At 43.2% G+C, this 27,114-nt stretch overlaps 1 protein-coding gene across 1 annotated transcript; it reads left to right on the top strand.

Moving 5' to 3' along the window:
* The first annotated feature begins 7 nt into the window (after positions 1-7).
* Positions 8-27,114, top strand: cers1 (ceramide synthase 1). Its single transcript, XM_086116090.1, has 7 exons — positions 8-1,068; positions 16,830-16,989; positions 20,323-20,503; positions 20,604-20,765; positions 20,862-20,997; positions 21,568-21,749; positions 24,759-27,114. The coding sequence occupies exons 1-7, from the start codon at positions 832-834 to the stop codon at positions 24,799-24,801; spliced, it is 1,101 nt and encodes a 366-aa protein (XP_085972216.1). The 5' UTR covers positions 8-831; the 3' UTR covers positions 24,802-27,114.

Raw genomic sequence — 27,114 nt, 5'->3', positions numbered from 1 at the left:
ACGTGGCTCTCCTCCTCCTAAGCGTCGCACATCAGCCGTGGACACATTTCACATTTAAGATCGACCATCGACGGTTCAGCTGGGGTTTCCTTTCCCCCTCCCCACGTGTTTGTCGCTCGTGTTCCGTTATTTGTCTTTTACATTGAAAAGAACCGTTATATAAGCGGAGTAACGGTCCAGGGATGAGACCCGACGTAGTTGCGTCCTAACGGCACAATAGTCGCGTGCTGTCTGGAGGCCACAACGCTGCGCTTTATGGACCCTATTTGTAATGTAATCGGCGTTCGGGAGCCTTTGTCATAGCGATTTAGCCGGCTTAAAGGAGCCACTGCCAATGCCCGTCTTTTTTTTTTCCTGTGGAATGATTTGAAGTTAGCTCGACAGCTAAACAGCAACACGCCGCGCTTCTGCCGGTGAATTGTCCGCGTGCGCAGCGAAATGACGATGAGGATGATGGTGAGAGGAAACCTGCACGCTGTGCTCCATGGCTCCCGTTAATTGCTTTTTAGATGATCACATTTTTGTTATGATTATCGCTGCGGTGTGTGCGGAGACCCGTTAAGAAATCATCCCTTGGGCAAAGAATGAACGGGCCCGTGCCGTAAAAAATATGGACAACAAAGAATAAGGCGACCCGACCAAGACAGCGGGGTGTCAGATCAAGCTTTTCTTTTTTATTTTAAGTCAGCTAGCAAGCTTGTTAGCGGATTAGCCACACGGCCCGGACAGTAGAGAGATCTCTTCGTCCGTCATTTGGACTATTTCCCCCCTTTCCCAGCGCTTTTTTATTTTTTCTCCTGTTTTTTTTTTCCGTTACCGAAGCGACGCGCAATGATGGGCGCTCAGCCCGAGGATGTGGAGCCCATGCCGGGATACTTGGAGCTCATCAGCCGAGCCTCCAGCGTCATGCTGAAAGCGTGGAGAGATTGTAGCCAGTGCGGGCTGGAGCTCACAACGCGGACTCTCCTGGATCACGCATACATCACCTGGACCGAGATCGCCCTGTTCTTCTTTTGCGCCTTTTTGTGGACGCAGATCAGACGGGGGCTGACAGAAAGTCTGTTCAAGGTGGGTGAGACACACATACACGCATTTTCACTTATACACGCATGACCGTCTTCACAAACCCATTCCATAGCAGCCATAATTGTGGCATTAATTGCTCCCCATAGACATTACAGACACAACAGGTCTCAGTGGCGAGGAGAGCAAGTGTTGGCTCGAAATACAGGAAAAGGATGTGCTTGACACTACTATGGTCTCACAGTCACCTGATCTAAGATAGGAAGTGTGCACACCAAACCCCAAAACCAGGCCTTGCAAATGCACACTCAACACAAAGGAGACTTTTTGTATGTCTGTATTTTCATTTATTCTCCTAACGCTACTTGAGTGACAAGAGGGAATAGTGGTTCCATATCTGCCGCTCAGTTCTGAGATGTTTTTGTTCAAAACTTGGATGTGGCCCTCTGATGAAAGGGATGGATGGTTAGACGGATCAACTCTGCGTTGAAAAACGTCCGAGTGAGGCAGTGCAAACTCCAAATACAATCGGCAAGGTTCCCTAGTGGAAAGCATGTCTGCCCTGCGGTTGCGAGATCTGTGGTCGAATCTCGGCTCAGCCCTTCCTGTTTCAAGTTTCAATATCCTCGCTGTGGTTGTGTGTGTTTTTGCCATGCAGGCATATTAAAAACAAAACATGCAAGTTAGGCACATTGAAGACTAAATTGTCCATAGTTGGGAATGTGAGTGTGAATGGGCCCTGTGGTGCCCTGCGACTGACTGGCGACCAGTTCAGGGTGTAGTTTGCCTTCTGCCCGAAGTCAGCTGTGATAGCCTCCAGCAACTCCCTGCGACCCTGTTCAGGATAATCAGTGTTGAAAATGGATGGATGGATGTGCCCTGTGATTGGCTGGCGATCAGTCCAGGGTGTACACTGCCTATTGCTTCGTCATCTCAGATAGCCTCCAGTTTACCCATGACTGGAATAAGGACAAGTGGAAGTAAAAGGCTGTATGGATCGTGTAGGTCACTGGTATCAAAGTCAAGGCCCGGGGGCCAGATCTGGCCTGCCCCATCATTTTATGTGGCCCGCGAAAGTAAATCAAGCATGTCAAGTTCCATGATGCTTGCTAAAGTCGGAACCAAAACTTCATATTGTCATCCGTAATCCACAACAACAGTTATTATTTTTGACTTCTGATTTTAAAACTAGTAATTCATCAATATGTTGTGCGCTGTGTATGTAATATGTGGAGGGGATTAAACATTTCTATGGTTTCCCCAAAATTCATAACGGCCCTCCAAGGGAAACCGTAACTACACTACGATGTGGCCCGCGACAAAAACAAGTTTGACACCCCTGGTGTAGGTGGACCTAATGAAGTGTTCACTGAGTGAACCTTCCAATTTTGTTTTATCGAACAATACGAACGGTTTAACTACACATGAAGTCGTTCTCTCAAATGAAAATGAAAAGCCGATTAGTCATCTCTCAGCAGAAGAGGACAGTGGCTGATTTTTTTTTCAGACCTCTTGGGAGGAAATGCGATTGGTGGACAAGATTGGTTTTATTTTAAGGGATTGGCTGATGACACCCCCCCCCCCCCCACCCCCAAAAAAAATTAATGATCCCGGATGATCGTTTGATCTATTGCACATCTTAAATACAATACAATACAATACAAGCTGAATTATATAGCACTTTCACAACAGCTGCAACAGAAATAAAGCGCTTAAATAAAACAGTTAACATAAAGTAAAATAATAAACAACATATAACATAAAACACGGACAGTCGTGCAATCCTAACCATTTTCCCTCATACGCTTTGTTGTTTAAAGCAGTTTGAGATGAAAGAGGAGAAAATCAAAGTGTCCTTTTACCAGTGGATCAGAGACATCATGCTCAAAATGTCCTAAATGTGATATTCTGTCTAGCACCAAAGGTTATGATCCTAAATACAACACATCACATGAAGGTAGAGCTGCTGTAAATGTGGATCTTGTGTTGAGCACGTGTCTCTTGTCGACTGTTCTTTTTCACGGTGATCCTTCTCATAGACAAATTTTCTTTGAAGGAGTCTCTCAGATCAATCGCAAACAAATTCCAAGATTAAGACGAATTAAATCGAAGCATTCAAACTTAACTTAGTTCTTTTTTTTTAAATTCGCACAAAGAAAAGACTTTGTTCTGCTTGCTGAGGGAGCTAATCTAAGATTCAAGATTTTACTTCGCCTTGTTTCTTTCTGTAACTAATCTGGGCCAATTTAAAGGAACACAAAGCTATTCTGTTGCACAAATAGCAACAGTTGCTCGACTTAACCCACCCCTTAATACTGCCATCACATTGCTGTCATCACTATAACAGCATGTTAATGTGCCATGTATGTCATTTGGAGCATTTCAGAATCAATATTTACCTCATAATTTTGAGGAAAAACAACAAAATAAATAAAATAAAATATGTCTTACTCAGCAGAGATGCTGATTATTAAATGTATTTATTTGGGTTCTAAATTGCCGGTGTTGAGCCAGAACGTGATGTAAATGTAATTTGGCAAGTGTAACTTTTTTTTTCTTCTCGCAAACCTATACTTTTGGTCAGTCCACCTGTGTGGGTGTCATTTTTACAAATTATTGACCAATCTAAAGTGTTGAAAATGGCTTGGGGTTTTTTGATGATGCAACGTTACAAGTTGAACATATTTGCCATGATTGGGGTCGTCTCCTGAAAAGTGATGATTTTGGCGGCGTGAGGACGCTACTTGACGCGAGCAAAATGTAGGTCGATGCTTCATTAGGGTTTCGGCCAGCCGGCCCAGCACTGGTTTAATCAAATGACCATCTGTAGATTTCATATGTCGAAAATTGACAGCAGTGTGATCCATCTGTGGTTATTTTTTATCTATTTTTTAAGTGCTCCACAAATTGCTACTACACAACATACTCACTCCTGTGAATTTTGAACTACTGTACATTATCTGTAAAACTATAAAAATGAATTCCGAGTGAGCAGTAATGTTGCAGTTTCTCTCACAGGTGCTGACGGTTTCTTACTGACTGCTTTTAAGCTGTGTAGGTTTTTGCCACAACAAGTCAGGTACTTAAGGATATGCACTTAGACAAAAAGTCTCGAAGGCCGCTTCTCTTTGCGTCCCGAGTGTGTCCATCCTGTTGCTTTTCCCAAGCAGTAAAGCCCTACTCAGGGGCGGTTCTGGATCAATTTCACTGAGGGGGCCGGGCTGGGGCCAGGGGTTTTGATGGGGGGGCACATTCAACCCAGGGCTAAAAAGACAGATTCGAAATCTTATTTGACTTTTTATTTCTTCAGACTTTGAAATTGTAGTCATAACATTACAGTGATGAGAAAAAAACAGTATTAGGAGGGCTAAAATGTCTGCAAGCGTAACAATATGCCGTGTCCATCTGTTGAGAATATTCAAGCCAGGGGATGATATGGTACCAGCCTGCCGGGGACAAAAATTGCAAATACACTGAAGCTAGATGTTTTACATGCATATAATTATCCAAATTTTAAAAGGCAATGTCTTATATATTGATCCTGTTAAATAAAAATTAAAATAAAAAGGGAGACTAAAAAAGTTACACACACACACACACACACGCGCACACACTCACACACTCCCACACACACACACACACACACACGCACACACACAAACACGCGCACACACACACGCACACACACACACACGCGCGCACACGCACACACACAAATAGCACTCGTGTCCGTGGTAATTTCCTTCTCTGCGGACTGCTTCTCATTTTCCCGCTCATTTTTAAATGCCGCAGCGCACTAAAGGGTCCGACTAGAATGTTAAATCACGCACTTTGGTTCCACCTTTCGCGTCGGCGACTCGGCACGACTGCGTAATCTGCGCTCGGAGGGGGGGCCACAGGGGGGGCCAGAATCGGTGCTACAGGGGCACTGGCCCCCGCTGGCCCCCCCCCCCCCCCCCCCAGAACCGCCACTGGCCCTACTCATTGCGGCCTCTGGCCTATTGTTCTGATGTCCATACGAGCGGGGAGTAGAGTGTACACATGTGTTAGAAGCGACGTTTGATGATGCTATACGCTAGCTCAAGGGCTTTATGCATAACGCCAGATGTGACCTGAGAACGCAGCGACTGAGGGACTGTTTTACATTTTCTGTTTCTCCACGAAGGACGGAGAACAATGTCTGTCGGAATCAGTCATTATGGTCGTGATTATGGAGTTGAATGGTTAATATGCAGAATTGGCTCTGTGTTAAGTCGTGCGTGCTAGGCTAATGCAGCACAAGCAAATTGCTGCTACGTTGTTGAAATATGCGGTGGATTGTCGGATGACGCCAACTGCGCTTAATCGACCCTGGGCTGAACAAACAAGGTTCCTGTTTCCTTGAATGCTTATTAATTCGCAGCTCTTTTATTAACATGTCAGTACTGATGGAATATGTGCCTTTCACCGTGAAAGTACACAATCTCCATGAGCTGCGATTCAAAGAGATCGAGCTGAGCTTCTCATTTGGCCACAATTAATGACAATAAATGCAGTCCGTGCACTAAACACACCTAATTGGGGTTAAAAGGGTGGATGTGAGCGGACAAAACCGGTAATAAATTTGCCGTGCAATATTAAATGCGCAGTTGTTATCCTTTAAGACTTCGAGCGGGCTCTGAAAGAGCGGCAAAACAATTGTAGCGCTGTAATGTTTCTATTAGGGGGTGGCTCTGACTGCATTTCCTTGACTGACTGGGGAAAATTAACAGTCATTCGATTAACTATTTAAATGCTTTTGTGAATACAGACACATGGATTTTTTTCATTCTCTACTTGACTTAATTTTGTCCTTCATTGGCCAGCAAATTAGTTTGGGTGAAATCAACAGGATGTTATCCAAGTAGTGCACTCCATTTTGCATCAATTGCCACTGGCACGTCGACCTCATAGTGCAGAGGTGCAGGGTTCGATTCCCGCTCCGGCCTTTCTGTGTGGAGTTTGCATGTTCTCCATGTGCCTGCGTGGGTTTTCTCCGGGTGCTCCGGTTTCCTCCCACATTCCAAAAGCATGCATGGCTGGTTAATGGAACACTCTTGTCAGGTTAAGTGCATTAGAAAACGGATGGATGGAAAAAGTTGCAAAATGATTTTTCATGGTCAATTCATTCGAACAGGGGTGTGTAGACTTTTTATGACCATTGCATCTGCAGCCGTTCACTTTGTACTGTAGTGTTAATGGAAACTTTTATTTTTTTTAAAGTAGAACATGAGAGAGATTTGTTGATCACATTCAAGCAAAGGGAGGAGAGAGTAGAGAGCGGAAGGAAGAGAGGCCAAAAAGTAAGGCCTGCTGAGTCAGGATGCAGCGACCAATCATAAACACAATATTGACACAATAGTATGCATACGCAGGCATGCACATATGTTGTTGGTCCGAGAATCACTTGAGCGCCATGCAACTTTCATCATGGTGAGTACATTCTTAACATAAGTAGTGGCAACCAAAGCATGCATGCCTCGAAATCCAGCCGCAGCAGCACTATAGCAGTTTAACACCGCTCTCATAAATATCACCCAAGACTCTCACGCACAGGCGCGTTGTTATACACTGAATTGCGAGAGCTGCCGTGTGCTCGCGAGCGTCGCGGAGCTCATCTCCCCGAGCAGAGCTGAGGAGTAACGAATACACCTCCGTGGACCGAAAAGTGAAAGTGGCCTCAGGTTGAGGAAGTTTCCCCGACCGCAGGATACACGATCACCTTCCTCCACCGGCTCATTGTTACTGCGTTAGAGCCGCAAGGAGAAAGCCGACACTTGAATTGTGGTCAGGGAAAGTGCCTTTCCATCGGGGCAGAAGTGCTCACTCGGGTGGACGTCTTCGAATTCCGACCCCTGAATGAAGTTCAGCTCGTTAGTTGCATGTTATTGCCACTGATACATACTGTAATCAAATTCATCACATCCCCCCGCACCCCCACACTCAATATTGCAATTTGGTTGGATGCTGGTGGCTGTGACAATACTGCTCGACCATGAAGTTCTTCTGACCTTGTGTTTGATGACTACAGTATGTGGGAGTTAGGGGCAAATTGTCACGCCTCTGTGTGGGGTTCTAACAAAATGAGTAGGCTGCTGGCCACTGGTCATCGTCGCACTCCAACCACCCAAACATCAAACTTAACAACACTCTGCAGAGACTCAGCTAACCTTCAACCTTCCAAGTATTTTAGCTTTGCATTTTGGATTGAATCATTATGGATTTTTTTAGGGAGATGCTGATTTTGGGCTGGAAAAAATCGCTTACAGATTATTCAGATAATTAATTAAAAAAAATATATATACATTCTGCATAAAATAACATTCCATGCCCCAAAATTATTTCAGTAGCTGTCAGTTATACATCGATTTTTGCTATTCACAGGCAGGCCTGGTCAATCGTTAAAAAAAAAAAATGTTAACAAAAAAAAATCCTTTCTGTTCCCAAGATGCAGTGCCTGACGCAATGTATTCAATTCATGAAATTATAAGGACATCTTTGTAATATGTGCTTTTTGTATTACCACTAATATAAAATATAAAATGTAGCATTCTACTACATTGAGACGTTGACTTGAATTTGATTTATTTTGTTTCGCTCTAGTTGAGAAAACATATGGTCTAATCAACTTCATAGAATGTTCCCCAAAGTGATCTGTTTAAAAAGAACAAAAAAATCCCTTCTGCCAATAGCACCTGCATTGTCACTCAAGCTTGCAATGCACGTCAACAAACAACAAACAACTCATGCCATCGAAAAAAAAAAAGCTCTTACAGCCCACTTACTGAGCACCACCTACTCAGCACTTAACAGCAAACAGTGAGCAAGCGACCAGTTGCTGCTGGCTCAAGTCATTGTGTTGCCTCGTTTAGAGAGAAGGTCAAAAAAAAAAATTCCATGCTTTCGCATACGGCTAGAAAAGCGAACGGTGATGTTTTGTGTCTGCAACATCTTCTAAAACGCATACTTTCTAATGTGCCTTGATATTTTCCGGATCCCATTCACTCAGCAGGTGTTTGAAGATTTTATTAGAGGAAAAGTTTGCTCGCTTTCCAGCGTGGTGAGTAACACAGGAGTCATAGTTTTCCCTCCGCGATGCAGTATCATGAATCACCATGCACTCTTAGCTGACTGCGATGGTCCTGCACTCGTCTGGGCAGCTGGAATGTGCCGTGCGGCCTTGACCGCTCCAGTGTTCCTGTGGCCAGCCACTAACTGATTTTCCTCTTCAGTTGGCCTTATTTACCCCCACACGTTGAGGGTGCAGGCTTGAGGCCTGAACACACTTGCTTCCAAATGGGCCACTCCATTACTGCCTATCAGGCTGCAGTAGTCAGCGGAAACCCAACTCATTCTGTCTGTGCAATGCGCATGTCATGTTTCACGAGCGTGTGTCAGTTTGCGTGCGGAGGAGCACCGGGAATTACTGATGTCTCAGTTGCTTATCTCTTTGGAAATTGGGTGAGGTTTTCACATTCGTTTCTGGAGTGCCTCTCTTTTAATTCACACACTGATGTGAAAGTAAGGTTGCTGATCGTGGACCAGCAGGGCAATTTTGTGGCTTTGTCGGAGAGCTTTTAGACAGTCTGCAATGTCACGGCTACTGTATACTCATCAACTCGCGTAAATCTTCTCCAGCTAATAGAGAAGAGTCAGGCCTGATGGAGTCACACACACGCGTGACTCATCCACACACTCGCACACACATTTACACACAGCTGTAGTGTCCTGTGAGCTCCCCCCTAAGCAGTGTTAATAGCATTAGCGCTCACCAGGGACCCAACCTGCTCGGATGCGAGCAGCAATGCATTTAGATTCTCACATGAATGGCCTTTTTGTGATTGGAACAGGCTGTCAAGTGTTTCATGGGTGTCACTCACTACTGAGCATACAGCACTGAACATAACTGGGCTGCTCCCTGGACACTCTGGAGGAGGTGGGCAACAGGAGGATGCTAGCCAAGCTAAAAGCTATGATGGACATAATCCCTTTCATAATTTTGCTGCTGCAAATTGGGAATTTCTCCATTGTGAGACAAATAAAGGTTTATTTTGATAGAAAAACTAGTATAGTCATGATAAAATCTCTGCCAATAAACCTTCCCTTCTATACTGTGAACTGCAGTCAAGATATTCGTCATTTGAGGAAATATGATGTGAAATATAATCCCCCCGCCCCCACGCGATATCGTGGTTCACTGACCCACTTTAAAATTTGTTCTTAAGAAAGCTTTGTTGCTCACGATGGCGAGCTCTTCAACGACCTTTTGTCTGTTGTAGACACACACTCATTGTATCAGCCCCTTTTCTCTGTGGTACGGCCACTGCATTATGAATGACGGCCATATGTCTCCGAACAGGCCAGCGAGACTGAGTCGTTTAAAAATGAGTCCAGAATAAAGTCTCTTTCATGTTGCTTTCAATGAGGGTTTCCATTGCATTCCTACAAACTGTTTGTTCCTTCCGCGTGCAATTTGTGATACAATTACCAAAGAGCACATGATCATAAGACATGAGCAACATTAGAAAGGATCTATTATGGAGAAAGGCTGGAAGAAGATTTATTGCGTTTATTGTTAATATCGAATCATGTCATTCCATTTTATGATCCAGGAGTTTAAACCATGAAATGTGCCCTAATACTATGCAAAATACAACTTGAGAGGAAATTCATTCAAGAAGTGAGTCACACATGAGGCGGAAGATGTTTCCAAAAATGTGATAGTTTTTTTCGACACGTTCAGAAAAGGAAGTTCGGTTCCACCATATTTTGACACTAAGAAGGTGTCCCGTACATTTGCTTAAACTGTGACAGCTGCGTTGCCAAAAAGCAGCTCGGTCAGCCGAGTCTGATATGCCAGAAGGCCTGTTGATTTTATTCCGCATCATATGGACGTTGTTGATAAATATTATGTCATTATTTTCACAATTTAAAATGGTGTCGTGATTATGGGGCTGAACGATTATGAAATATAATGTAATTTGCATATTTTCCCCTCTGTGTTGCATTTGCGATTTAATATATGATTACCGTATATTCCGCACTATCAGGCGCTTCGGGGTATAAGGCGCACCTTCAATGAATGGCCCATTTTAAAACAGTTTTATATATAGGGCGCACCGCATTAGAAGGCGCATGGAATAGAAGCTACAATAGTGGCTGTGGTTGCCTTATGCATCCACTAGGTGGAGATCCACTAAAGGGAATACAATACAATACCGCATTATTTATACAGAGCTTTTAAAATACTACGTCCAAGAAATCAAAAAATTGATCCATATATAAGGCGCATCGGCTTATAAGGCATTCATTATAAATTGAAAACTTTTAGGAGCGCCTTAATACGGAATAGATTGGGGTCGTCTATTCCGTATTAATTTTCCGCACGGAATAGTGCGGAAAATACGGAATTTTTTAAACAAACACAAGCAATACATTGACATTTACTTTTACAGTAAGCAATGTTAGCATTATTATACATAAATGTTTTGTCTTACAGGTTAGGTTAATGCTAGAGTAAAGGTAAATGGACCATGAATTAATAAAGACATTTGATTTATCAGCCGCGATTCGAGTTTTTAACCTTGGCCCCTGTTTTCATGCTCAGCGTTAGTCTAGCACAAGCGCAGTCTTACCATGTGCATGGGTGTAGTTTTCTTTCTTTTAGTATTTTCCTAGACGTTGCACAGTTAGAATTGGGCGTAACGGGGCGTTTGCACCATTGTAGGATGGAAAGTAGCCGAGTCCAAAGGACCAAATTCAAGCAGAAATTGCTTTTGTTTTTTCCAAATTGCAGTACTGGTGATTTCAAATTTGCATTGGACGATATTATGATGTTGATTTGAATGTACTGTAGTCAGGGTCCCCACTGTATTTGTATTCAACCATTGTAAAAGTACTTTTTCCATGAAAAATTTGGTCTGGTATTCATCATTGAGATGTGACAGATGAGCCTGAACTAAATAACAGGAGCAACATGAAATGTTTTAAAAACAGGTTCGTGCTTGCCGATCAATATTCTGGTCGTGTCGCAGTGGCCCCTCTGAGAAATGTGAGTTTTCTTGGCAGGACAGGACTTGGCAGTAGGGCAACACGTTTGATCCGGAGTTAGGCCCGCTTCATTCAGACGTCCTCATTGCTTTGTCCAACAGGACGGCTCTTTACTTGCTTGACGGAATGGAAAGCGTCCACGCTGCTGAGCTCATTCCTTTACGAACAAGTGTGCATTTCTCCATTTCAACCGACTGAGCTGTGCATGTAAATGAAACCACATGAACATTTGTTTACCTCATGTTTCCCCTTCCGTTTTTGCGTCTGCATTTTTCACCAACGTGCTCATCGCCTTGAGGTCATTCACACAGGTCCAATTTGTCTTTCATTGAGTCTAATAAAAAGTTGCAGCTGGCTCGTCTTGAGATGCTCTGGACCGCTGTTACCGGCTCCAGTGAGCATACAAGATATGGATGATTTAACTTCAATGACCCAGAGAGCATAGTGTTTCTGAGTGGGAGCGACTGAGGGCAAAGCAGCAAAGGATCATCACACTGGTTTTCCATCATCACATTTTATATGTGCTTCTATTTTTTCCTTTATAGAATTTGCCTTTAATTTGCACCCTGGTGAGGAAGGTGCTTTAATGGTGCTGACCTGTCATTATTATTATTATGGGCCTGCTCTGGAACGGGGCCAACCTCCCTTTCGCCAGTCATTATCCGTGCATCCATTCTGTTAAATGCTCTTTCACCAATGCATCCTGCAAGGAGCGCCCATCTGTCACTGCATTCAATGTCGATTGAATGTCAAAGTAAGACGTGATGTGTTTTTAAAAGCTCTGGCTTTTCTTCTTTTTTTCTTTTTTTTCATTTGCATTCAAAATGTTGACATGTGGTGGTCCGGTGGTCCCGTGGTTAGCGGTTAGTTAGAGGTACCGGGTTCAATTCCATCTCCGGCCTCCCTGTGTGGAGTTTGCATGTTGTCCCCCGGGCCTGCGTGGGTTTTCTCTGGATACTCCAGTTTCCTCCCACATTCCAAAAACATGCATGGCAGGCGGGGGACACCCTGAACCGGTTGCCAACCAATCGCAGGGCACACAGAAACGAACAACCATCCGCGCTCACACTCACACCTGGGGACAATTTGGAGGGTTCAATCAGCCTGCCATGCAAGTTTTTGGAATGTGGGAGGAAACCGGACTACCCAGAGAAAACCTACGCAGAGAACATGCAAACTCCACACAGGAAGGCCGGACCCGGGATCGAACCCACGATCTCTGCACTGTGAGGTCAGCGCGTGAACCACTGGATCACCGGGCCGCCCCACAGGGGAAGCACTTAGAGGAAAAAAAAGACAGATACAGTTTCCTAAAAACTCGCATGCAACGACACAGTTCAAATACACAACGTGTGAAGGGTATGCTAAGTAAGAAGCGTCTGCCCGTTTCCGCTTAAGCAAGTTCAAACAGAATATACACACGTGAACTGCAATTATCATCTGCCTCATCCTCACTGTTTTTATATATTTCTATCACCTCACCCGGGGAGGGGTGTTTTTGTGAAATGCTCTAAACTATTCCGGTATTCTTTAAAATTGCTCCTGAAAACCTAATCGTGACATGCAAGGTCAAACAACAAGAACTGTGACTGCGGTTTGTACGCAGCTTCGATCTCACAATACAGTTGGTTTCATCACGTATTTATTTGCTAATCTTTGTTTGACTTTTGCATGCGTGGTGACAAGCCAGGGGCAAATTCAGGTCAATCCACTTGATTGCACCCTCCACAGAAAACAAAGCCGAAACAAACAAAACGGGGAACAGCCCCCCCCCCCCCCGCCCGCCCCTCAATCCACTTTTATGATTACTTCATAAAATATAAATCACTGAATATCAGTTGCCTTGAATACTGACATAATTTGTGTAAACGGGACACAGAGAGTGTCATACTGAATTGGAAAGAATCCAAAGGGATGAAAGTGGACCATTCCCAGCAGAACCCCGTGAGCCAGCGTCCTGACTGACTGGCCCAGTTTATCTGCTTATACAACAGGCCAATGAAGTCCATTGACCCTCTATCATCTCTCATCACTTGCTTCCTGGAAGGAGTTTTCGGAGGAGAACTTCAGAGCACGGAGGGTTCAGTAATTAGAGCAGCTGCATGTCAGCAGGGAACGAAAGGAAATGACAATGAAAGAATCAGGAAGAAGCGCAAGCGTGAGCCAAGGGAACCACTTGTCATTAGCTCTCCTTCACACGCTAAGTCGAGTCTCATGAATAGCAAGTCCGAATCTTGTCGAGGCTTTCACAAGTTCGAGCCAAGCAAGTCTCGAGTCCTGAAATTGCAAACTTAAATCCGACTCGCTTCAGTTCATGTGATTTGAGTCTCCCAGCGCTGGTTAATGGAGCTCAAAGAGGACGGTGGAGTGAAATCCGGTGAGGGTCTTTCTAAGAGGGATGAGAAGTTTGAACGGTGAAAGGTGAGTTCAAGGCCACCGATCTGACACAGGTCCAGTGAATTATCTCCGTGCCCTTCATCCACCGTCATAAATGGCACTATGAGATCGGACTTTGGCCTAACTCATGCTCGAACTACCGTAAACCTAAACTTCATATGCGACTTGTTTTAAGCAGAAGCTCCTTTTCGTTGTCTTTGTAGACAGGCCCAGAAATGGAGTGAACCGTAGCACAGGCCTGTTGATAACTCAGCGAGACCTAAAGAAGGATTCAAAAATGGTTCATCCTTCAGAAGACCCAACCTATGCGGTCTCGGGAGGCTTCTTGTGCCCCTTCAAGATCGATGTCGAGCACAGTCGTAGACAAACAACCATTCACACTCACATTCATGTCTGTGGACAATTTCAATGAACCTGTCATGCATGTTTTTGGAATGTGGAATGAAACCGAAGTAACCAGTTAAAAAAAAAAATAAATTCATGGGAAAAGGACCTTGAAATAAATTGGGGATTGAATAGCAATCACAATATTCAGGATTGGGGGAATTCAACCCTCTGACATTTTTTTCATTTTCAATGAGTTACAGAGGGGGAACGCTGCCACCCCAAACTGCCGCCTTGTGCTGTGTGATCATTAGTAGAGAGGTTACAGCTCATCCACATGAAAGAAAAAACGTGAATGATGTTGAACAAGCCATGCAGGACTCTGGAACAGCAGTTTAAGAACATGCGATTTAGCTAGTACAGGGTTTCTCCCGCCATAATGTGGGTCATCGTTCGTACCTCAACAAAAAAATTTTTGTGGGGCATATCTGTAGCAAAAATCTGCAGTTATCTGTGTATTTGTTTTTACTGTATACAGGACTGACTGAAATGCCCTCGGAGGTGGGTAAGGAAATATTTTTTAAACGCCATTCATGTATTTTTTTATACATTTTATGATAGCAATTTTTTGTGCTTTCATACTGCATATGTTTGAAAGGTGTTTAAAGTTTGTGTTTTAATATTTTTAATCCTATCGGGTGGCTTTGCTCTAATATTAGGTGCACAGGCAGGTGGAATGTTTGCACTATCAGTGACCAATGTGTTTCAATCTTGCATGCGTGGGCCTGTGTTTTGTGTCGGGGAGGGGGGTTCGAGCGATGTGGAACGAGACTGAAGGGTTGACAGCTGGCTTCTATAAATAAATGTCGCAGGCAGGGGGCAGACTGAGAGGGAGAAGGAAGTGTGGAGTTGAGCTGGGAGCGAAGGAGGGCGGGCTGACAGATGTGCTTGAGTACACAACACAATGTGAGAAGAGTGTCCTCTCCCCTTTGTTCTGAGCATGCCAATGAGTCATGTGCTCTCTCTGTGTGTTTTTTTGGACTCATATTTGACTCCTTTTGTTTTTTGACTCATACTTGTCACGACCGCACAGCCCAAAGAATGTCACTGTCAACTTCCTTCCTTGTCTTACTTCACACTTGTGCGTCACTTAACCGCCAAGTGTACTGTATGTCAGATATCGAGATGAGGGAGAGGGGACTTGCACGACATCTGCACATTTTTAGTAAATGGTTACAACTGTATCACGTCATCCATCCATCCCTCCATTTTCTGATCCTCTTCTCCTCACAAAGGTCGCAGGGGGTCCCGGAGCCAATCCCAGCTGTCTTCAGGCAGGTTGCCAGCCAATCGCAGGGCACACATGGATGAACAAGCATCCGCGCTCACACTCGCACCTAGGGACAATTTAGAGTGTTCCATTAACCTGCCACCCATGTTTTTGGAATGTGGGAGGAAACCGGAGTACCCGGAGAAAACCCACGCAGGCCCGGGGAGAACATGCAAACTCTGCACAGGAAGGCCAGAGAATCGAACCCTGCAGCTCTGCACCGTGAGGCGAACGTGCTAACCGGTCGACCTGTATCATGTCAATAAATTAGAAATGAATAATGTTCATTCGCTTCATAACTGTAACCACAATACACGGTGACATCAGATGTCATCTCCTTTACCCTCCGATGTTAAGAAGCTTAATCGAACGTACCTGGGATTGAATATCTGGATCCTGAAAAGACATAAAACACGTCCGTGGGAATGAATAAGTTATGGATTTTAATATTTTTACTATTTGAGTACAGGTAGTAGTGTAATCTAATTTAATTTGATGTTAATACAGGATTCATTTGATTGTGACCTTCAGAGGAGGCATAGTTACACTTAGCCATAACCACTTCCTGCATCAAGTTGGCATGTAATCAGAGTCTTACCGGATCATGTCCTGTTGACTGTTTGCTAACAACTGACTCAGATGAAGTGGATAACTGAGGCATGAGGCAGGCATCTTTCATTTTCTGCTCGTACAGTTTGAATCCCAAAGTGTCATGTTTGTGCGTGGATGATATTTACGAGGCTGTCAAAAAGCCGGGTTTGACTTGAAACACCAAATAAACACTCAGGCTGTTTTACGCGGTTACACTTGCACTCTGAGCGAGCTTTACCTGTCTCTCTTCATCTGCACTGTCTGAGATTTCACGTGATCTAGCTGTGGGAACTCACATCATTATGGAGTTCCTCAGAAAGCTACTGTATCTGCGGAAACGGCTGGAGTGTTGAGAAGAGGGAAGCGGATCACTGTCTCCGCGAGTGAGCTGCATCAGGACGTCAGCAGGCCTCTCCTCCATTTCCTCTATTTCAGATTTTATGAGTGAGAAAGAAAGAACCATGTGCACAATGTAGAATAATTTATACTGTATATCATATTTGTCCACGCACGTGTGTGTGTGTGTGTGTGTACACAATAAATTTTGGGTGCATTTACAAAACCCATCAGTAATCCATGATTTTTTAATTTCATATGATGATATGAAATCATAGTTTGGGTGCTTCATTTGTTTGTATTTTTGGTTGCTAATCAAGGCAGGGCTTGGTGGCTCGTGAATCGCGCAGGATAACTGCACTTAAAAGCATCGTGTACTATATCTGTCATTCACACACAATCAGCATCAGAAGCCAGTACGTTGGCGTTTTTGCACTTTATCAACACATTGCCCAGTGTGTAATTTTGTTTGACAGCATGTTTTCAACTAGGCAATTTCAACAAATCTCAACAAATCACCCGTTTTAAGCCCACTTTGGAAATTTTGATATTTTTGTTTTTATTTTTTTGCTGGAGTTTGAAATGAGACATTTTTTCAACACATTCCACCACATTATGTACATCTCCACAATCTAATGACATCCGTTTTGTAGTAACACAATGCAGAAGAGAAATCTTTCCTCCAGTGATAGCATGATGTCCTGTATATATCTTGCAGTTTTACCTCTTGCTTCCCTGCCTCCCTCTTGTGTCTCTGCAGCCTCTGGCACAGTGGTGCAGGTTGCTGCCCAAAGATGCCACCAAGATGCCGGAGAGCGCGTGGAAGCTGGTCTTCTACACAATGTCGTGGTGCTACAGCACCTACCTGCTCTTCTTCACCTCCTACCCTTTTTTCCACAACCCACCCTCTGTCTTCTACAGTAAGTCACAAAGCACAGTCATGTAAAGTCACATCATTTGGTACACTTGCACAATCACAATCGAATGAGACACTTAAGAGAAACTTTTTTTTTTGGGGTGGGGGTGACACATCTGATCTCAATCCTACATTTGTGCAAACCAATGATACTTCTATTGATTCAGTGCAATTCAAAATACATAACTTTTTATGAGCTGATCTGCAAGTTGGTTTCAACTTTTTGAACAACGTTTGCGTTTGCTGCACAGTGGGGCTCTGGTTTGCACATCTGCCTCACAGTCGACAGGTTATGGGCTCAAAAACTCTGACTTGTTCCAAAATTCAAAAATAGGCAATGTTGAGTTCAGTTAAGGCTAAATTGTCTGTAGTGGTGAATGTGAGTGTCAGTGGTTGTCTCTATGTGTTAGCCTGCAACCCTAATGAGGATAAGCGTTAGAAAATGGATGGATGGAACATTTATGGAACATATAATTGGTTGATCCCTCGGGAGATATTTTGTGGTCGAGGCAAGAGACTGGTCGGCAGTCAGTCACAGGGTGCCCGTGAGTCGTGCAATTGAAGATTTTGTCGAGTCCCGATTGTTCCCACTTTGCTCAAAGTCAGCTAGTACAGACTACATCTCACCTGTGAAATGGCTACCTGCAACTCTTAGAGCAATACAGTGGAACCTTGATTTAACGAACTGATTGGGGTAAGGGGTTGAACCACTTGTCGTTACAGCAAAATACTTTTTTCATAACCTAAAACCAACACAATACAAAATTATTGTTTTATATATTTTTTTCCTAAACTAAAAATGGCCAGTACAAGACACAATTTTGTCAATAAATATAAAACAGCTTGACACTGTTGGGAATGTTTTAAAGTTTATTCAAACGTAGTGTACCTTGTTGGTGCTTGGGATGAGGATAATGGCATACATCTGGTTAGCGCTTCCTTTTTTCACGTCGATTACAATTAGATGCCGCAGATGGGAGCTTTGCAAAAACTTTGTATTGTCGCCCACCAAAAATTATGTTAGAGAGACGTGGACACAATTAGTGTCTGAGTAAAGAAACAGATACGACGTGAATAGGGAGCTACGTCTTTTGAGCTGCGGGCTTATCGCGATGCTAAGCTAACATCACCCCCCCCCCCCCCCCCACCAACATGGCGGCCTCATTGACGCATGGTTTAGTCTCTAGTCTACTGTAAGTCCATCTGTGACAAGAGCAGTGACAGCCTGAAACATGAGACCAGTCTCTGTCTGTTGATGGCTTAACAGCGCCGTTGTCTGGCCTTGTGGGGAATTACGGCCAATTTGGCACTAACAGAAGGACCGGACACTATTTTCCATTCAAGCCAGGCACCATTGGTCTGTCAAATGAAGCTTCCACTGTATTGAAATTGTTGGAGTATAATCAGAATCTGAAATGAATTGACTGAACGGGTTGCCAGAGCTCTTGTACTCGATTTCATCAGATTATGAAGGAGGACCTAACGAAGAGTCCTATTCAGTTTAGAGTTGCACAGAGAAAATGCATATTTAATCACGATGTTACCGAGCCCGCCTCTTACGTAACTGCTCAAGGTAGAGAAGTCAAGACAGTTCGACAGTATTTGATCAGCGCGAAAAAAATAGAGCAGCTTATGTAGCTCAGCGGCAACAGCATTATTCCATCCTTTGCCCGTAAGCAGTATTGTTTGGCCACATAACCGGTGCACAAGAGGCCTGTGGGCGGCCAGCCAGCTGTCTGCCCCCGACAGGTTGCAGAGATAGGAAGCAGCAGACGTTTGTCTCGATGAAACAGCAGCAAGTGGTCTGGCCCGTTGCCACTCTGAGAGTGTTGCCTTCTTATACAAATCGCCCCATTTTGGCTGTACGTGATTATATTAGGGCTGCACGGTAGATTAGCGCTTGTTCTCCCTGGGCTTGTGTGAGTTTTTCTGGCACTTTGCCGTTCCTCCAATGTCTCAAAACGTGCATGTTGTTCTCTGAAAACGATACATTTCCCATAGGAGTTAGTGTGAATGGGCGACCAGTTCAAAAGTGTACCCCAGCTCTCGCATGGTCAGGTGACCATGGATGATTACATGATGTACACACAGCCTAAATGAGGTGAATAGATACGGGGCGTTTGCAAAAGTGAGGATACATTTGTATCCGTATTCGTTACCTCATAATATGACCGACCTCATAGATGCATAGGTCAACAAAGGCCTGTTAAATTGCCATCATAAGAACTAGACCTCACGCAAATAGATTCTTCTAAGGCTATGCAATTAATCGAATTTCATTCATGATCATGATTTTGGCAGCCACAAATAAATTAACTGACCACTGGATTTTTGGGGGGGAGGGGGAGAGGGGGGCGACAAAATGGGGGCTCTACTGCATATTTAGGTCAGCACAAAATGTAGTCAGCTAACCACCAGGGGGCGACGCATGGTTAATTCTTCATTTAGCCAAGTGACATTAAACATTAAAGTTAATAACTTTTATTATATTTATTATTTATATTTTTTTATTTATATTTATTCAGTTAGCCTATGGTAAATTTTAAATTCTCGGGTAAAACAGATGTGAGAATTGTGATTAATAAAACAAGTCGATACATTTTTGCTCTTTTTTAAAAAATCAGAGATGCAAGTGCATACCCTTCTTATCCCTGTATACACGTACGTCATTTCCTATGCAGCCTCTGATGTTTTGCTGGTTTGTGGTTGAAGTGTGTAGATAATATTAGCTCTCCTTGTGTCGAATATAGTTGGCAGGTCTTGAGCTGGTGTGACAACTGCCGCCGCAGTGTTCACGGGGGGCAGAGCTGCTTGTCGAGATTCCACCTAAATCCCTTTTCATCATGCGGGATGTGATTGAAATCACTCTTTTGGGACACAGGGATTACTTGACAGTAATATCTTGTTGGCACTACGGACGAAAACACAGAAAGTCTGCATCTATCCAGCCATTTCCTTCCACTTGTCCTCATTCCGGTTGCAGCCAATCACAGAGCAGATATCGACAAACAGCTCGTCCACCACACTGCCCTAGTTTTGCATAGTTGCATTAAATGTATCTATAATTATGTTGATTTGAAAGTATGGCTATTTTAGATGCAACAATTTTATTGAGCAGAAATGCTCCTAATTAACCTTTTTGTTTTATGAGGGGAAGGGGAGGGGGATCACATTTGTAGAAAAACACGATGTAAATGTGTAGTTATTATACCAAACAGCCATTTAACATCTCATGCAGGAGCCGTGACTGAATCCCAAAATTCACTTCCTCTCCCAAGTTAAGGACACGTGCATCCAGTGTGTTTCAGACACTGACGTCTCCTCTTCGTTTCTCTAGACTGGAAGAGTGGAATGCCAGTGCCTATAGACATCGCCATCGCCTACCTGATCCAGGGCAGCTTTTACGGTCACTCCATCTATGCCACCGTCTACATGGACGCCTGGAGGAAGGACTCTGCTGTCATGGTGGTGCATCACATCATCACTCTGGCACTTATCTGTTTCTCCTATGCCTTTAGGTAGGTTTTATTTATTTATTTGTTTATTTATTGCTATTACTATCAAACATGTTCACGTGCAGGTAAATTTCTGGGCTAAGATGTTGTGACCATTTGGTAGATACCACAACGTGGGCATTCTGGTGTTGTTCCTCCATGATATCAATGACATCCAACTGGAATTCACCAAGCTCAACGTCTACCTGAAGTCCAGAGGAGGAGGCTACTTCCTGCTTAATGACGTGCTCGCCAACATGGGCTCGGTTAGCTTCAGCATCACCTGGTAGGTATATGAAATCTGGAAAAAGGGTAAATGAAGACACGGAACCCCCAGTTGCTCCTGGTGCTGGTTTAATTTAACGATCTCGTTGTCCCTCAGGTTCTGGTTCCGTCTGTACTGGTTTCCCCTAAAAGTACTGTATGCCACCTGCGTGTCTGTCCCCAACATTCCATTCTACTTCTTCTTCAACACTCTGCTCCTCGCCCTGTTGCTCATGAACATCTACTGGTTCTTGGTAAGAGCACACACACAAATATAGTCCTCCCCTGCTAAAGTATGTTGTGCTTCACGTCCCACAGACCAGCTCGGTCTGTGATTTTTTTTGCATTGAATTTACGATCCCATTTGCCTCTCACAGACATTTGCGATTTCAAATAACTCTTATTTTGAGTATTTATAGTATACTTACTGTCATGCCCTTGCCTGAGAGCCACATTTGCACACTCACACAGTAGCTGCTGTATGCCACGGATCACACGTAGACACTCACACGCAGACGAGCCGATATCACATCCCACCCAACGAGCCCAGCCGATTCGAGGCACATTTCTACAACACAGACACTGCAACGCAAACAATATTTTCTCCACATTTTATGCTTGTATTTTGTTGTGCCTGTATTCAAATACATTTGCAACATGTTTAAAATGTGTTTCAATGAATTGAAATGGCTTTAAAGCTTAAAGAAGGGGCAAAAGAACTATGTCAAATAATTGATTTTTTAAAACATTTTGCACTTTGTAGATGGCTCTAGAAAGAATGTGATTGGGTCTCTATGTCCCCCCCCCCCCCCCCCCCCCACCAGTTCATCGTCATCTTCGTCGTAAAAGTGTTGAAGATGAAGGAGGTGAATGACGTCAGGGAGTACGAGGAGGAGGAGGGCGCCAAGGCAGCAGCGGGCCTGCTCCGAAACCCTCAGGCGGCGGCCATAAATCACGGCGATGATCACCCCGATGATGATGCTGGACATCACAACGCTGACCAGGGGTGAGTAGACACTGACACTTAATCTTTCCGGCATCTCAGCGGGGAAAACACATGTGCCGTCTATTGATGTTAGCGAAAAGTAAATGAGGGCAGAACATGCTAAACCCCACACAGGAAGGACCGAGTCGAGATTACAACCCGCGAACTCGCGACTGTGAGGCAGACGAGCGAAACACTTCACGCAATGTTTTTTTTGCCATTTTTGGGTAAGAGGTGGGCAAAGTATGGCTTGTGGGCCATAGCTGTTCTCCTGCCCACTGAGAGTCCTGCAACATTTGTTGCATTCATTTAGCCATTTCTTCCTAAAATTGGTGAATTCAAATCATTCCTTTATTTTTTTAAGTCAGTTCAGTAAATAAATAATTGGTTAATTTGTTTATTGGAAATAATAATTAATGTCAAAAATAATTATTTATATTAAATAATTGGTTCATTTTGAATGTAATTAAACATTTAAAAAAATATCAAGAATGATTTTATTTTTGGATTATTGTATTTCATGCTTCGTAATTTGGATGAATTATAGATCATTTAAATTGAGCAGGAAAAAACAATTAAAGAGAAAGAAATATTGTATTGTGTTTTGCACATCTGTGTCCTGGCCCATCTGCTCATTTTAATAAATCAAATGTGGACCTGGAGCACAAAAGTTTCACATTTGCACCCATGGACAATTTCGTCATCACTGAACCGCGCATGTGTTTGGAATGTGCCACGAAGTGGCAGTACCTGGAGAAAACCCGAGCAAAACTCCACACAAAAAGGCCATAGACAAGAATCAAAACCTGAACCTCTTAACAGTGAGGCAGATGTGCTAACCACTTGTGCACCATGGCGGAAGTGTAATTTATAATCCTCCCAGAAAGTGTTATATGGCCAAATTAAACTTGTGAGGCCTGTTTTAATCCATTTTTTTTTGTGTCAGTTGATGTACCATAAATGTATATGGAGTCATTATACACTCCATTGGGTATCTAATGACGGTCACTGTGGTGAAAAATGTGGCATGTTGGGATTTGATTTTCTTTTTCACCACGTGAGATCGACAAAATATTATCCATGGAAATTTAGTCTGGACCGGTTGGCAGCCGGCACATGTCAACAAATAACCATTCACACATCACACACACACACACCGGCGGACAATCCACACCAGCCCAGAAACAATCTGATGATTTGAATCCAGAGCCTCACAACTGTGAGGAAGACGTGCTAACGACTAAGTCAACCCGCATCATAGAACGACTTGAGTTGGACTTTAGAGGTTCTCACAGTCGCCCTAAAGTGCACAACAAAAAATAATTAAACTCAGCAACATCAAAGAACATAAAACAAAACACAACAACGAACCAACCAAAAGTAAACAACAGCAAATGAAAAATCACAAAACCGATAGCAAAACAAAACAAAACAAAACAAGAAAGCTACAAAAGAGCAAATGAAAATGAAAACATCAAAAACAAAAAGCCTAGCAGCGAATCGCATGAACAAAATGTCATTGTGTTTCGTCGTTCACCTTTTTTTTCTTTTGTTGAGTTATTTATTTTTGTGCTTTATGATTTGCTGTTTTGTTTGATTTTAGGGTGTCGTGTCATTGTCGTTTTTGTGTTTTCTCATTTGCTGTTATATTTACTTTTTGATTGTTTTGTTTCATTTTTAGTTGTATTTTTTCCATTCGCTTTTTTTGCTTGTTTTGTGTGTTTTCATTTGCTTTTGTGTTTTTTTTTTTTAATGTTGTGTTTGGTTATTTGTTGTTGTGGTTTGCACTTAGGGGCCACCGTAGGTTCCACTGTAATCAAGATCGAAACTTCTCCCAAGTCATCAATCGTGGCATCATAAAGACACGCGTTGTGGTGCAATGCAATCTGTACATGATAACTTTCGTGACCTTTAACCTTTACAACAACTTAACAAGAAAGCGCAAAACCGACTCAAATCCAAGCATATGTGTTTGTGCATATGTTCTGTTATCTAAAGTCATGGATTCATCATACCTTGACTCCATATTATCTTCTACTTTTAACCTTTGCACTACACTGTCAGTGTTTGTTTGAGTAGCTTTCAAAAGAAGCTCCTTGTGCCTGTCGCCCAAAGGCCGCTGTCCACACTCAAAGAACGCAAAACAAGTCACTGATTCTGAACTAATAGGTCTGGACCGAAAAGTGGCCCAACAAATCTGTGTACTTACGCTTTTCATTTTATATTTATGGGCTTGAAATTCATACGTTCGCTGCAACTACAGATGTACTTCTATGTCAACTACGTTTGTTGTTGTTGTTGTTTTAATAGGAATCGGCAGAGAAAAGGCTTGCCGAGCTCTGGCTTGATTTATTAATCCGTAATGTAAATAAATAAATAACTGTGCCTTGTAGATGGTAGCAATTAATCTCTTTTGGGTGAGATCGCTGTGTCCCAATGGAATGGGGAAACCCATGAAATGCCACAATAAGCGTTATAAACACCTTGTGATTGATCAAAGCGTTTGTCGGTTGAATCTACTCCAGTGTCAGAGAGGAGATGATTTAAATTTAAAAGAAGAGATGATGTAATGTGCATACATCCACGCACACACACTACTTAATACAACTACTACTACTAAATAGAATGCAAATAGTTGATAGTTTGTCACATATGAAATTCTTACCCTAGTGATTTTTGGGTGGAGAAATACATTATTTTGGATGAGCAAATGAGCTCTTAACAGAAATCTAATATTACCAAACATTTATGGGGGGACAAAAAGTGCACACCCCCTCGCCACTGACGCCCACTCTGGACCCAAACTTTCAAATGAGAGTTTGTTTGCAAAATATTTTATTCTTTATTAAAATTGGGGTCTTGAACCAAGGAAATGCAGGTCCTTGAAGTAGCACTGGGTCCTGATTGGCCGACTGCATCACATGGCGGTAACGCACACACGATGAGGCGGCGCCCGTTTTGTCTGGACAGCCCTGAAGCGCTTCTGACACGGTCTGTTGCTAAATCTCTTTCTCAACTCTGTGCCGGCAGGAAGCACGTGCAGAACGGAATCGCCAAGGAGAAGCATCTATGAACGGATCTGCGGCGCGCCCACCAGGCAGGAGGCCGCGAGAGGAGAGGAAAACCACTACCCCCAACAAACACCCACACACACAATTTCAAGTCTTCTATGTTGTTTTTACTCAAGCACTGTGAATGTTGTCTCGTTGAAGCAGTGAGAAACAGACCGTTGGCGTACGAGGCGTAACATGTTTTCTTTTTCCTCCCCCTTTTCCCAATCATCCAATCTCTCGCTTGTTGATTTGATTCTCATCACACGGGTCCGCCGTGGCCTCCTGCCTCCATTAGCGACATTATTATGTGTGAGTGTGAGTGGTGAATGGATATCGAGCGAGTGGGTGCAACTTCACCTCAATTTAACTTGTTTAAACCCCCTCCTGGTCAGTGTGTGTGTGTGTGTGTATGTGTGTGCGCGTGTGTTGCACTGAAATGAAGGCCAACAAGCTGACTGCTGCTTTAATGACGGCAACTAGCTGGAAGTGATTAACTTGGGTTTTAAAATTGTTTCATTTTTTTCCGTGTGTGCGAGGACCTAGCAGAAGAACTGTTAAGGATCAGAATCATGATTTCAAAACGAGGCTAAAAAAAAAAAAACACAACAACAAGTATGCACAAGTATTCAGGAACGCATGACATCGGAATGATTTTGGGAACATGCTATGGATTTTGTATAACAAACAAACGCGAGGAGATCTCGCAATGTAATCCGGGTTTTTCTTTGGAAAGGAGCGGTCGCTCCTTCGGACGCATGCGATTTGCACACAATACAGAGAAGGACAAAAACAAAAAAGGTGCCTCGGTACCTCCGACCTTGTCGATCAACTTCGAGCTCTTGTTTTGAAAACTCAGCATGCTTGTAAGTGCTGGAGCGGGGCGCGCACTTTTGTCTCTTGTTTACCTTGTCATCTCCATCATTCCTACAATCGCTACTCACAAGAAGTGAGAGGAATATTTTACCTTGAGGTGAAATTTCAGGATGAACCTAAAATGCACAAGAACCTTTACATGTGAATTTCATTTCAATCTCGAAACATTTGAATGTCCAGCTAGAGAAAAACAAATAAGATAAGATAAGATAAGATATCCTTTATTAGTCTCACACTGGGGATGTTAAAGTGGAAAGGTACTCGTGCATTTTAGGTTCAACCCAAAATTTCACCTAAAAACCTAATAAATATCCCCCCACAATTTTTATTTTGTGAGTAGTATAAGTCAGTGTTTTAGTTCAGGGGTATTGTTTATTTGTATCGAACTGCTGCTGTTTAATTCCTCTCCTTTTTTTTCTCTGAGCACACTGTTCTTATTCTTTTATTTTTATTTTATGATCCTCTCCTGTCCTGCGCCGGACAGTCTGATGTAATCAGACACGAGGGGGACCGGTGAGAGCGGACTTGTTCTTCCGTACGGACACGCACTCACACACATCACATCACGTCACATCACGTCATCTTTTTCTTTTTTGGCAAGAATGCCCGTTCACGTGTCCACGGGTGCTGCCTGTCAAACGTCACAATGTCGTATCACGAACTGACTCTGCTGCAAGATGTGAGATTCCAGGTAAAAGCCGCACAGACACAGTGCAAATCCAAGCATGGGCAGTGGATAGAGGAAGTGGACACACCAGTGGTAAAACAATACAAAGACAGTTTTCCCCTGATTCAAAAAAATGTTGGTAAACATTCAATATGCATTTTCCACGAAAAGCTGGAGGAAATGGACTGGTTTTAAGCCTTCATTTGAACCACTAACCCTGAACCATTAACCCACCTTTTTGTAATTATTCCAAAGTAATTTATCGTGTTGTCATTTACAAAAAATAAACAAAAAAAATGTAACAAGCATAGATTTTAATTGTGTTCACTTTCTCTATCCACTGTCTAGATACAACCACCATGTCACCTCATCCTTTTCTCAAGTGGATGAACCGTGTTATGTTTTTCATTCTGTGGCTGGCATGTTGTCAGCATGTCAGGCTGCTGTGTTGGAAATCAGTGAGGCATTTTGTGGCAGGGTTTTATTTTTTTCTTTTTGTTTTGTGCATGTTATTGCTCAACTAGTTTAGTCAAACACAGTTAACTCATCCTTTGAGGAATTGGCCCAGGAAGTGACATAACTACTTGAAATGATCAAAACAAGCGGACTCCAGGATTTTTTTTGGGGGGGCGGGGGAGTGGATACGATACTCACTCAGTCAAGTCACACGAAAGACAATGTGAAAATACAAAAATGGTTATGGAATTCCATTTTGGATGGAGTTGGAAATACTTCAAGCTTGTCCATTTTGATCATGATATGTGGCACAAATAAAATAATACAAATAAATGGA

Source organism: Hippocampus guttulatus, chromosome 7, assembly GCF_054856545.1.
Source record: "Hippocampus guttulatus isolate MCC_2025c chromosome 7, RoL_Hgut_1.0, whole genome shotgun sequence".
NCBI classification, from domain to species: domain Eukaryota; kingdom Metazoa; phylum Chordata; class Actinopteri; order Syngnathiformes; family Syngnathidae; genus Hippocampus; species Hippocampus guttulatus.
This window is presented reverse-complemented; position numbering and strand designations above follow the sequence as displayed.